At 44.3% G+C, this 13,267-nt stretch overlaps 1 protein-coding gene across 2 annotated transcripts in view; it reads left to right on the top strand.

Annotated features, from left to right (window-relative positions):
* The window catches only part of LOC142860918 (T-cell immunoglobulin and mucin domain-containing protein 4-like), a 30,134-nt gene extending 17,537 nt beyond the window's left edge, over positions 1 to 12,597 (top strand). For both annotated transcript variants that reach the window (XM_075992839.1, XM_075992838.1), the window contains 4 exons: positions 6,683 to 6,729; positions 9,122 to 9,209; positions 11,305 to 11,344; positions 12,405 to 12,597. In XM_075992839.1, coding sequence (XP_075848954.1) covers positions 6,683 to 6,729; positions 9,122 to 9,209; positions 11,305 to 11,344; positions 12,405 to 12,489 — 260 coding nt within the window. In that variant the 3' untranslated portion in view covers positions 12,490 to 12,597. The remainder of the gene's footprint in view (positions 1 to 6,682; positions 6,730 to 9,121; positions 9,210 to 11,304; positions 11,345 to 12,404) is intronic.
* The last annotated feature ends 670 nt before the right edge of the window (positions 12,598 to 13,267 follow it).

Genomic DNA, 13,267 nt, shown 5'->3' with positions numbered 1-13,267 from the left:
GGAGAAAACTTTGGCCCACAGTTATGTGGTGCCGGATTGGTTTGATGCTGGATTGGTAACTAAGGTAAAAGGAACTCAAACAAAGCAGCGTTGCTGCCTCCACCAACAGCATGTAAGCGCTCTCCTTCCCTTAACTCCCCAACTCCTCCTTTCCCTCATCTCTTGGATCCCAGCTGGAGAGAGGTAAGATTTCACTGGGTCTGGATCTGTGTTTCCCTGAATAGGAATGAACATTTCCCCATACTCACTGAAATGTGTACATTCTCCTTTAAGAGGCGCATCCACAGATCATCTTATATTTGCTATTGAGTTGCTTGAGTTCCCTTTGACTTAGATACGAATCTGTCCTCACATAATAGTGGGAAGTTTTCTCCCATTTATTTTCTTTGTTGTACACAAGCTTTTTTTACTTTGGTGTTAAGTTTTTCTTTTTCTGCTTTTGTGACATGGCACTGGGGCCAAAACATCTTTATCCTAAAGTATTTCCCCTGTATTTTCTTCTAGTCATTTCATATCTTACATTTCAGTCTTTGATGTAATGTGTGTTGGCATTTGTGTACAATGATAGGCAGGAAAGGTTCTAATTATGAAAATCATACCTTGAGATTCTAGTGGATGTTTTCCTGGAGGAGGGGCACTCTTCAACCCACTACCAGTCCCCTCTTGCAGAATTACATTCCTAGCAAGTTCTGGAAGACTCCTGTTCTGCTGTACTTATACAGAGCTCAGGGCCTTCAGGCCCTGAAGGTCTGGGAGCAGGTCACATGGAAACCAGCAGTATTGGTGGGTCCAGCGGTATAAACTGATGATGTGGCTGCTCCATGAGGGGGAAGGTTTTTATTGTAGATATGAGAGGGAGATACCAGAGGCATCTGGAAAAGTCCAGAGCAAACAGAAGTCCAGAGCAAAAAGAAGACTGAACATGGCCAGCAGGTTGGAACTGGTCCTGAGAGAAGTAGGAGTAGAACAGAGAGAGAGAGGGAAAGAGACTGGGGGCAGATCACACACACAGAGAGAAAGAGAGAGAGAGAGAGAGAGAGAGAGAGAGAGAGAGAGAGAGAGAGAGAGAGAGAGAAGAGAGAAGAGAGAAGAGAGAGAGAGGAGAGAAGAGGAGAGAGAGAAGAGAGAGAGGAGAGAGAGATTGGGGACAGATACACACACAGAGAGAGAGAGAGAGAGAGAGAGAGAGAGAGAGAGAGGAGAGAGAAGAGGAGAAAGAGATTGGGGACAGATACACACACAGAGAGAGAGAGAGAGAGAGAGAGAGGACGAGAGAGAGAGAGAAGAGAGAGAGGAGAGAGAAGAGGAGAGAGAGAAGAGAGAGAGGAGAGAGAAGAGGAGAGAGAGATTGGGGACAGATACACAGAGAGAGAGAGAGAGAGAGAGAGAGAGAGAGAGAGAGAGAGAGAGAGGAGAGAGAAGAGGAGAGAGAGAAGAGAGAGAGGAGAGAGAAGAGGAGAGAGAGATTGGGGACAGATACACACACAGAGAGAGAGAGAGAGAGAGAGAGAGAGAGAGAGAGAGAAGAGGAGAGAGAGATTGGGGACAGATACACACACACACACACACACACACACAGAGAGAGAGAGAGAGAGAGAGAGAGAGAGAGAGAGAGAGAGAGAGAGAGAGAGCGCCTGGGGATAGACACACACACACACACACACACACACACACACACAGAGAGAGAGAGAGAGAGAGAGAGAGAGAGAGAGAGAGAAGAGGAGAGAGAGATTGGGGACAGATACACACACACACACACAGAGAGAGAGAGAGAGAGAGAGAGAGAGAGAGAGAGAGAGAGAGAGAGAGAGAGAGAGAGAGAGCGCCTGGGGATAGACACACACACACACACACACACACACACACACACACACACACACACAGAGAGAGAGAGAGAGAGAGAGAGAGAGAGAGAGAGAGAAGAGGAGAGAGAGATTGGGGACAGATACACACACACACACACACACACACACACACACAGAGAGAGAGAGAGAGAGAGAGAGAGAGAGAGAGAGAGAGAGAGAGAGCGCCTGGGGATAGACATACACACACACACACACACAGATTCATAGGGTTAAAAGGAGAATGAGTAGCTGGGCTGGGCAGGTGGGAGTTTAGGGTAGAGGCGGCAATGAGAAGACCTAGGATGCTAGCACGGACTTTGAAATATGTCATTCATACCTGTGACACTGAAGGAGACTAGTACGCACGTAGGTATGCTAACAGGCACCATAGCTAGCCATTTGTCCCTCCTGTGTTTGGAATTTGGAGAAATGGAGTTTCCTTTGGACCTGACACCAGCTCCATCCCAGATGGTTGGTATGGCTACATTTCACAGGGAAGAAAGTAACCACTGATCTGTATCCTGTTGCTGTTTCATGAACAACACGGTGACCTTTGGAGTATGGCCTCTCGCATTTTATGAAAGTGTGTGTGTGTGTGTGTGTATGTGTGTGGTGTGAGGGTTCTGTTTGATATTATACCCCAGCGCTGATGTTTGCAAAGTGTCTCTTATGTTAGACCATTCCAATTTAAAACAGATTAGCTCTGATAAAACTGACCGAGCCTGGCTTTCTGTGTGATGGCCTCAATTTCAAGCTGATCCATCATGGATGATTACAGTACAATAGGGTTTGGCAGAACAAAGGGAGGAGTTTTGAATTCTTACCTGTAATTTCCAGCTGTGGGAGAGAAGAACAGAAAACAAACTGCGAGGGGAGGAAAACACACAGACTTTCCTCCTTGCATTTTTATGTTCCCTGGAATTCAACAACCTAGTTTCCCCCAAGAACAAATAAGCTCTCTGATACCAATTACAAGTGATACAAAAACCTTCTCCTCCGGTGTCGAGTGCTAGAAAGCTTGGGAGAAAATACAAGGGATCGATTTCAGTGACTTTTAGGTTGAATACTTTAATACTCAGGGCCCCACTCCACATGTTCTCTGTACATGCATGTGACTACATGGGAGCAAGCATCTGTGCATTCATAAAAATGGGGATCAAAGCAGGTGATGGCTGTTATTCTGTTGCTCCTCACCTTACTTCACTGAGACAGGGTGCCTCACTGAACAGAAAGTCCACTGGGTCTGCCAGGCTGCCTGGGTGGCCAGCTAGCTCTCCAATCTACCTATCCACCACTCCTCCAACCCTGGGGGTTATAGATATGCCTTGGAGATTTGAACTCAGATCCTCAAACTTGTGGAGTGAGTGTCCTTACCCACTCAGCCATCTCACCAGCTCTCTGTGTTTTTACGTGTTGTTTTTATTATAGATTCTTATTTTTATCATTATTACATTTATTATTATTACTTTTTATTTATTATTGCATTGTTTTTGTATGCTCTTCTCTGCTCTGGCTTCTGCACAGCTTTTACTTTTTAGTCTTCCTTGTTGGTCCTTTCTGTTTCTTTGCCTTATTTTTCCTTCTTCCACCTCTCCAGCTCACCCCTAAGCCTGATATTTCTCAGGATTTCCCCCCTTTCTCATGGGATGTATATTCTGAAGACTTGAACTGCCTGCTGGATACTGAAGATTCCCCCAAGAGTACAGTATCTCTGGCTGTACCCCTTTTACAAAATTGACTCAGATTCAAATAGATCAATTGTTTAATGGCACAGACAAGGCGTGTGTGTCCCACTGGTATAGTGAACACAGTGGTTCTGACTGTGTCTCATAACCTGTCTCCCTGAGAAAGCTACCCCTGTCCTTTCCTCTTCAGGGTCTTCATCAGTAGGCAGCTGGTAGTCCTGTGTCTCCTGTGGAAATAGGAATTACTTAAGGCTCTTGTTTTTCTGCAGCCCACATTTAAGGTCCGTATTCTGTTTTTCTTATTCCCCCATCAAACGTGTCTGCAACCTGTCTCTTACTTTCCCAATCTACCAGCACAGGACTTCAGATCCAGAATCAGATGAGGTTACTCTGGGCTGTGCCCTTGTCCTGATTAGGCCTCATTCAGCACAAACATTGCTGTCACTTTTAATGGCCTGAGAATCCAGTGGAATCTTAGCATGTTAAAATAAAGCCCTCCACAGCTTGGACCCACACATTAGGTAACCTCTGGCTACTTCTGTCCCTCCATACCTGCTTGCATGTCAGCAAGGGCGCCATACTGTTTTATGTCCCCGTGGCTCGGCTGATTGTGTTCCATCTCCCTGAAACGCCACACTGCCTTTTCTTGCCCAACCAGTCCTTGCACAGCCTTGCATCCTCTTATTGCCAAGTTGACAAACATTTGTTAAATACCAAGTATGTGCTAGGTCATGCTGAACAGGCAGACGGGGACTCTGCCTGCAGGGTGGATTCTCATTGCTGAACTTTGATCCTTGAGCTGAGTGTCTCGCCTAGGCCTTCCTTCCCCAGCAGTTTGTGCACATCCCTCCTTGCTCTTGGACCGGTAGGCTGAAACAATTTTCTGGCTTCTAGCCTCTGGCATACCATCAGCATCCCAAGGGGCATAAGGTCTATGGTGCAGTCACCTCGGCATTTTAACCAGTTGGTGCTTAGGACTTGAGAATTCCTGGAGCATGGTTCCCCTTGGACCTTAGCTATTGGTTATGATTTTTGTTTGTTTGTTTGTTTGCTTGTTTCAGTTTTAATGTCTCCTTTCATAGAAGCTTTCCTGACCCTCCAGAACAGTCTGTATCCTGATGATTAACCCTGGGATATCCTGCACTCTTTCTTCACATATTTCTATATGGTTGTTTTTTATCAACTTTCCACATTGCTTAATGGTGTCTTTAAGTGAGGTGACACTTGGGATACCATCGCAGAGTGGACGTGCAGAATCCTAAATGGTATAGCTTACTTCATGCCTCAGTTACAAGATATGTGTGTGCATCATGTGCACACGTACATGGTATATAAATGATGTATATATGTATATATCTTACGTATATGCATACATGTGCATGCATGTGCATGCGCACACACACACATACAGTATAGTTTAGGAGAAAGAAAACAGGATATCAAATCTAGCAAACTTAATGGTAAGCATAGGATTATGAGGCTGCTGCTAGAGAAACAGGGTGTGCTATGTTACAGTAAATATATTTTTCTAAGTAGAAAGCCTATGCTCTAACAATAAAATGTATGGGAAAGTGAATAACCCATGGCAGCCTTCTGAGATCAAGTACACAATTGCCTTTGCTGTATGTCTGTACAGTTGGTGGCACAGTAGGTTTGCAGCAGCAGCAGACAGGGCAACAATGCCTTTTGCAGTGACATTCTGCTAGCCAAGACATTTTAGTTGATAGAATCTTTTGACTCCAAATAAATCATGGTACCCTTGTTGTGTATGGTGTTCATCACTGATCAAAATGCTGCTATGTTATTGCTCAAGTTTGATTTTTTTATGCATTATGTAGTGAGTTCCAAGAGGTCTAGGGTATAACTAGCAGAGTTGATTATTATAGGGAGGCCGCTTGTTTGTTCCTGGCTGCTCAGCCCCTAAATAGCCACAAAGAAACTGTATTAGTTAAATCACTGCTTAGCCCATTAGTTCCAGCTTCTTTTTGGCTAGCTCTTACATGTTAATTTAACCCATTTCTACCAATCTGTATATTGCCACAAGGCTGTGGCTTATCAAGTAAAGTTCTGGCATCTGTCTCCAGTGGGGCTACATGGCTTCTCTCTGACTCTGCCTTCTTTCTCCCAGCATGGCATTTAGTTTTCCCTGCCTAGCTCTACTCTACCCTATCACAGGCCCCAAACAGCTTCTTTATTAACCAATGGTATTCACAGAATACAGAGGGGACTCCCACATCAGTGGATGATATTAAATTGTTAGTAAATATTTGTTAACTGAGACATGGGTAATTTTCAGCGCTAGATAAGAGTTTTGAACTCATGGCTGGCGCTTCTAGAAAAATCAGAGCCAGGGCTGTCGAGATGATTTATGGGTAAAAGTACTTGCCATCCAGCCTGACAACCTGAGTTGGAAACTCAGAACCAACATGCTGAAAAGAGAGACGTGTGTCGTCCTCTGCCATTCACACATACCTGGGTACTTGAGCAAGCAGGTTTGCCTGTGTGTGTGTGTGTGTGTGTGTGTGTGTGTGTGTGTGTGTGTGTGCACCCGCACACCTCCCCTCCTCCCATGCACACACACACTAAATAAAATGTAATATTTAAGGGGTTGGAGAGATAACTCAGTGGTTAAGGCCACTTGCTGCTGTTGCAGAGGACCTAGGTTTTAGTTCCCAGCACCCATACCTAGCAGCTAAAAACTGCCTGGAACTCCAGTTCTAGGGGGTCTGATGCCTCCTCCGGCTTCCATGAGCTCCAGACACAGATGTTGTGCACATACATACATACATGCAGGCATTCACACATACACATAAGATAAAAATAAATCTCTTTTTTTAAAAAAAAAGTCATAACCATTTTAGAAGAAGGAGGAAAGAAAAACTGAAGTCAAATGCTGATTCTCTGGGTCACCTTTCACCCATCTGTAGCTTGCAGATGTTCTGTTCCCCTGGGGGCATGCTGGAGAGCAGGTGGGTGTTTGAGGAGAGCCATATTGAAGCAAATCTGCATAAATAACTTATATGAACAGAAAGATGGTGTTACAGAATTAAATATATCATCTGGCTTAGCAGGTGGCCTTGGATACCTATTTCAGTAGGTACTTTTAATTCTCCCACAGGAAGTCTAACTATTTTTCTCTCTTTTTCTCCATAGCCGTAACAGGAAGTGAGTCAAGTCTTGAAAAGGTTGCATCAAATCAGGTAAAAGGATCTACAAAGTACGAGGCATTTGACTTCGATTTTAGAAATTCCCAGTAGAGGTTTTCATGGATGGGCTTGGTGGAATAGAATATTGTGAGTGGCAAATGCCTAGTAACTATGATGAAATGGTCAAAGATTTGTGAACTGTACCCTTGGCAGAAGTACTATTGCTTTTTTTGTTTGTTTGTTGTTTTGTTTTTGAGACAGGTATTCTCTATGTAGCCCTGTCTGTCCTGGAACACATTCTCTGTAGACCAGGCTGGCCTCAAACTCACAGAGATGTGCCTGCCTCTGCCTCCTGAGTGCTATCAATTGTTACTTCAACATACACAGACGGTCTGAAAGCAAAAAGAAAAATATTGCCGAAAGCATGCAAAATCATTACAAGTCCCTTGTGTGGAACCCGGAGTTATTGATGGAACTGCAGTGCCAGCACCTGTTTCCACCAGTGTTCTTGTTCTTTTGAGGTTTCCTTTTATTTATGTTTATTGCAAAAATGATCACAGTAGCTTCAAGTAAAAACTCTTGGCATCATGGATATCTGTGAAGGCAGGCTTTCCTGGAGACTGTTGTGTCTTTGCTTCTGTTTCTGGTTGATTCCGGGCTTCTGTGTGCTAGAGGATGAGACAGGAAGGGAGGAAGGAAACAGTGCAGCTGGCCTGAGGGAGGTGTGAGTGTTCTTGTAAGATGACTCAAGGCCTAGTTCATTGCAACAGTCCTTCAAATTCCTAAAAGTTAACTCTAGAATATTTTTAAAACTATGTATTGATTTTAAGACCAGAGATAGCAAACTCACTACATAGCCACACAAGTAGCATTTTTTAAAATAAAAACTAGTAATATCTTTCCGTAAGAAAACGAAATTAGTGGGGACAGTGGTACTCATACTTTGGCAAGTCTCACGTGTTTGACTTAATTGTGGCGTTTAGTCACTGTGGTGCTTGATGTGCAGAATCACCCGTGAGGCAGGTCTCGGGATGTACGTGTCGGGAATTATATTGATTATATTAACCGAGGTGAGGAGACTCACCTACTGTGTGTAGCATCATCCCTTATTACAGTCTTGGGCTGTGTAAGTGGAGGGGAGCAGATTGGCAGCCTGCATTCAATGCTCTCTGCTTCTGGGTGTGGATGTGATGCGACCAGCTGCTTTGAGCTTCTACCACCTTGGTTTCCCTGCCGTGATGGACAATACCCTGGAACTGTGATCCGGAAGATACCCTTCCTCCCTTAAGCTGCTTCTTAAAGATTATTTATACAGGACCAGGAAAAGAAATGAAGATAGTTAGCTTTGTTGTTGTTGCTGCCCTACCAGAATGCCAAAAAAAACAAACAAACAAACAAACACACACACACACACACACCCCTCAAAAAACTAGTTTAGAGGATGAGAGCATCCTTCTGTCCAGGGTTCAGATGTTTCCTTTCATCATGGCGTAGAGAGCATGGTGGAGCTGAGCAGCTCACATCATGGCAGCCCAGGAGCAGAGAAAAAGAGAGAGGGAGAAGGAAGGAGAGAGGGAGAAAGGGAGGAGAAGAGAGAAGGTGCATGTTCTTGGCTCCTCGCTCCCACCTTTCATCTTATCTAGCCCAGTCTACTGGATGGTGTGGTCTACAGTTAGGGCAGGTTTACCCAGCTCAGTTAATCCTGTTTGGAAACATTCTCATGGACACACCCAGAGATGGGCATCTCAAATCCCCTAGGTGCCCTTCCCTGCGATGAAGTTTGCCAGATTAACTATCACAAGGAGGAAGAGATGGGTCTCATGCCTGCTGTCATGTTCTGTGTGGTGGGCAGTGAATGGAGTTGTCTGGTGATATCACCTATCCACCTTAGGAAACAGCACTGCAGAATAACATTGGAAAGGGTCAAGCAAGTCTCCTGGAAAAACTGTGATGTGCTGGACTCCCAGGCCACACCTTCAAAACTACCCTGATAGAAAACTTGAAACTGAGCTTCATCTTCCCTTTTATTTTGTTGTCTAGAAGCTGGAGTCCCTCATGAAAAGAAGTGGGCAGGTCTAGGGAGAGCTCAGAAGCTTACAGCAGTGTGCAACAAAGAGATTTGACAGTGGAAAACACAGCTCGCAGCATAGTTATTATTTTTTTTAATCTTCTAACATCTGAGTGCAATAGCCCAAGATGTCTGATGTCTAAGTCGTAAACAATTTGGGGATAAAAACGCTTTGGGTTTTTAGTGGGAATGTTACACATGATTTAGAATTTTGAGTTTGTTTTGACTTGGAGACGTATCAGGCAGAATATCATTAGACATAGCAACATTGTTGGTGACTGGAAGACTTTCTTGGGGGTGAGATGTATCCCGTGGGACCCTCCAGAGATGATGGCGTTCAGCAGTGAGGGACCAATCACCTTGCCTGTATCTTGACAGAGCGACAGACAGACCAACATCCTGATCATTGCTTGCTGTGTGGGGTTTGTGCTGATGGCGTCGGTGCTTCTGGGATTTCTCCTTCGAGGTAAGGGGGGCAGGTCCAGATGTGATGGACCTGCAGAGATGGCCATTTGTGGGTGGACTGTAGAGCGGCCGTGACTCAGGAGGGTCAAGGGAGGGGGGATAGTTCTGTTTCCTCCTCTTTCCTTTTATCCTGGAAAAGGATCAATTCTCTCGCTCTCCTCACCCCAGTCATGGGGTGACAGGTAAACTCATCACAACAAAATGGCTTTGTGCATTGTCCTCCTGATAAAACTGACACCTAATAATGGAAAAAATAATGAGACCAATGTGAGTTCGAGACCAGCCTGGTCTACAAGAGCTAGTTCCAGGACAGGCTCCAAAACCACAGAGAAACCCTGTCTCGAAAAACCAAAAAAAAAAAAAAAAAAAAAAAATAAATAAATAAAAAAAAAATAAAGGGACCAAGAGCACATTCATTGATAGGACACAGATACCATACACAACTTGTGCCTAATTTGTTCTTTGTTATTGGCTTGTGTTGAAACGACTATTGTTCCCCTCCCCCCATTCAGTTTTTGAGACAGGGTTTCTCTTTGTAGCCCTGGCAGTTCTGGAACTCACTCTGTAGACCAGGCTGGCCTCCAACCCAGAGATCCACCTGCCTCTGCCTCCTAAGAGCTGGGATCAAAGGCGTGTGCCACCACAGGCCAGCTATTCTCTTTATAAAATCAATTATTTATCTGTTTTTATGTATGGGGTGGTTTACCTGTATACCACGTGTGCCTGGTGCCCCCAGAAACCAAAAAAGGGGAATTAGTTCTCTTGGAACTGGAGTTACAGACAGCTGTGAACAGCCATGTCTGTGCTGGGAATTGAACCTGGGCCCTCTGGAAGAGTATCCTGTGCTCCTAGCCACTGACCCGTCTTTCTAGCACTCTTACTCCTTTCTTATAGTTTGAAACACCCCTGCTGGCCTGTCTTATATTTCCAAGCAGTGAGTGTCACAGGCATAAAAGTGTGCACCTTTAAAGCCAGCTTGCTTAGGGACCACAGATGGTCTTCAAGGGCCCCTGCCTACATTCTTCAGGGAATGGGATCCAAAGTTTTTATTAAATTCTGAAGCTGGCCTGTGATTTACACCTTCCTCACCTCAAAAAGAAAACAGTAAATCCTTCAAACAGGAGCTGTGAAATAAGCATTACGGTTTTCACATAAAGTCCAGGGACACGACACCCAGTGCTGCTGTAAAACAGAGGAAAATCGGGGCTTTGCAGAAGCCAGCCACAAGATGAGATTATTCGCCATTGAACCTGTCCTTGGAGAGTGAGGCTTGCGATTAGCGCTTAGGTGAAGCCATAGCTGCTGTCTTAGATGGTTCTTGGTGTATCTCATAAAAAGTACTTTAAAACCCAAATGAGGCGCTGGGGAAGTAGGTTAATCAGTAAAGTTCTTGCCGCTTAAGTATGAGGACCTAAGTTTGATGTTTTAGAACCCATGCAGAAAAGCCAAGCAATGTGGCATTTGCTTATAATTCCAGTGTTGGATATATAAACTATACTCTAAGAAAAATCCCATGCCCAGGAATAATTGCCAACACAAAACAAATTCCGTGTCTTCCTTCCTTCCTCGCGCGCGCGCGCGCGTGTGTGTGTGTGCACTTTCTGCTTTGTTTCATATTTCTTGTCTTATTGCTTATTGGTTTTCTTTCTTTTAGTGTTTGTTGTGATTTTCATTTGTGTTCCAGGTTATTTTTTTTTAATGTTTTGAGAGAGAGAGAGAGAGGGAGAGCAAAAGGGAAGGAGGGGGAGAGAGAGAGACAGACAGACAGACAGAGAAAGGGGAGAGAATATGAATATGATATTGGGTGGGTAGGGACATAGGGAGGCTCTGGGAGGAGTTGGGGAAAGGAAAATAATGATCAAAATAAGTTTTGTGAAAAACCATTTTAAATTGAAAATGTAACAATGTAACACCATAGCCCACAACATAGGAGCCTCTTTGAGATGAATGGGTTGAATTGAAGGCCAGAAACAACATCAACTGGAGGAAGGAGAGGCTGTCCCTGCCAATGTCGATGTAGTCTCTTTGAAAGGGGGTAGGCTCCCCCCAGCAGTTCACAGAGCAGCTCTGCTCACATCCTGGCCTTGTCTTTTCAGGGAGAGTCACAGAAGCCAATTGTTTGCAGAGACACAAGAGGTAATTCATCTTGCATGGCCGATTGTTGCGATGATTATTCAGGCTGCTACACATGATTAGATACCACTCAGTGGTTTAATGGCTTGTGCTTGTGTTCTGATTAAACATAGGGTTGGAGAGACATTGCATTAAAGGCAGAAAAGGCTGTGGAGTTTTAACTCGCATTAACCTCTGTCTCAGTTAACTAACATTGCATGCATGTCCAAAATAGGACTAAGAAATGCATTAATGGAAGTATAGCATGTGAAAGATGATGTGTGCCATGGTATTCTCTGCTTGAAGCTGTTTCAGCACTCAGTGACTTCATTTTCAAAGCACATTCATTGTCTGTATGGAGTCGCTGAGAAGAGTGTTAGCAGTATAGGATCTAGATAACGTATTTGCAGCATTATTACTGGGATTTGGCTCCTTTGTCTCGTAGACCAGCAAGTTTCACTACTTTAATTAATTAATTAATTAATGTTTTGGGGTTTTTTTGAGATAGGGTTTCTCTGTAACTTTGGAGCATCTCCTGGAACTGACTCTATAGACCAGGCTGACCTTGAACTCAAAGAGAGTCGCCTTCCTCTGCCTCCCAAGTGCTGGGATTAAAGGCATGCTCCACCATGCCCGGCTCTTGCTTTTGTTTTTTAGGAGTATATAAAGAGTCTCTGGAATTAGATTTTTGAATATCTGTTCTGTTTACAGCTTTTTAGGGTGAAATAAATGAAAAGATTTGGCAACAATTAATTGCGTCAGCCCCACAACATTTATCGACAATGATGCTTTATTAGGTGGGGGACCTGAGGCTCTGCAAGGTGATTTTCTGAGTTCAAAGGTAGAGATCCCTTGGGATAGCAATGCATTTAGATCATGATTTTATATTTTTCAAAGCGAATTGTACTCTATGGTTAACAGGCTGGCAAAAGCTCTTTGTGTGCTATACCTGTAAAATAGGAGGCTTGGGCAGGATGGAGTCTCAGTCTAGTGTCCTCAGCTTGGGTTAGGGGTGCTATAGCTTAGCAGGTCCTTTGATCTTGCCTTTTCTGGTTTTTTGACCAGCCCCTTTCTCTCCTTATAGGCCAGACAACACTGAAGATTACAAAAGTGTGCTCAATGACATGTCCCATGGGAGGGATGATGAAGATGGAATCTTTACTCTCTAACTTGTCACCTTTTCTTAGGATTAAGTACGGGGGATGGCATTTGAATTGTCAAAATAAGTTTGGGGACATTGCAATTTTCATTTAAAGTCTGTTTTTTTTTTTCACTGATGCTATGGGTCCAGACTCCTTTTATCTTCCCACATGAAGGTGCTTTAGAGACACATCTTCCCTGCCTAGCGCTTTTGCTGTCTCTGTAGTGCTGTGGCTAGGTGATCCTTTCTCCACTGGGCATGTCACTGTCAGTAACAAACCCATTGCCAAAGCCACGGGAGTCCCTTCAGTCTCCCAACAGGAGAGGAAGTTAGACATTCCCAAAGCAAAATCTCTTTCTGCAGACAGCATTTGCCTGTTGGTGGTAGCTGAACTTCGTTTACCAGCGCTCATTAAATCTGGCTGGCTTCTTCTGGTCTCTGAATCGTCTTTCCTACCTCAGGTGCTTTCCTCTTACGCATGCCTGCATCTCCCTTTCTCTACCAGCTTTCTGAGTTCAGTGGCCCCACTGGGTGTAGTATGAGCAGTCCAGGGCTTCATTCAGGATGCAGGGAACACCACAGAATAACAGCGAAAGTTTGACTTGCTTCTAAAACTCCTGACTTCTTTTATGATCTGAATGTCTTTTCATATCTGAGTGTCCTTAAAGCAGACCACAGTGCCATCTGAACTCTTGCCAGTAAAGTTGGATTTTGGAAGCAGCCAAGTGCCCATCATGGCGAGGGTATCAGATGACAAGGATTTTGCACGGACGAAACACTGAAGCTGTCCAAGTGAATTCTTTTAA

Source organism: Microtus pennsylvanicus, chromosome 11 (genome assembly GCF_037038515.1).
Source record: "Microtus pennsylvanicus isolate mMicPen1 chromosome 11, mMicPen1.hap1, whole genome shotgun sequence".
NCBI lineage: Eukaryota > Metazoa > Chordata > Mammalia > Rodentia > Cricetidae > Microtus > Microtus pennsylvanicus.
The sequence above is the reverse complement of the archived record's forward strand: the minus strand, read 5'-3'. Positions and strand labels throughout refer to the sequence as shown.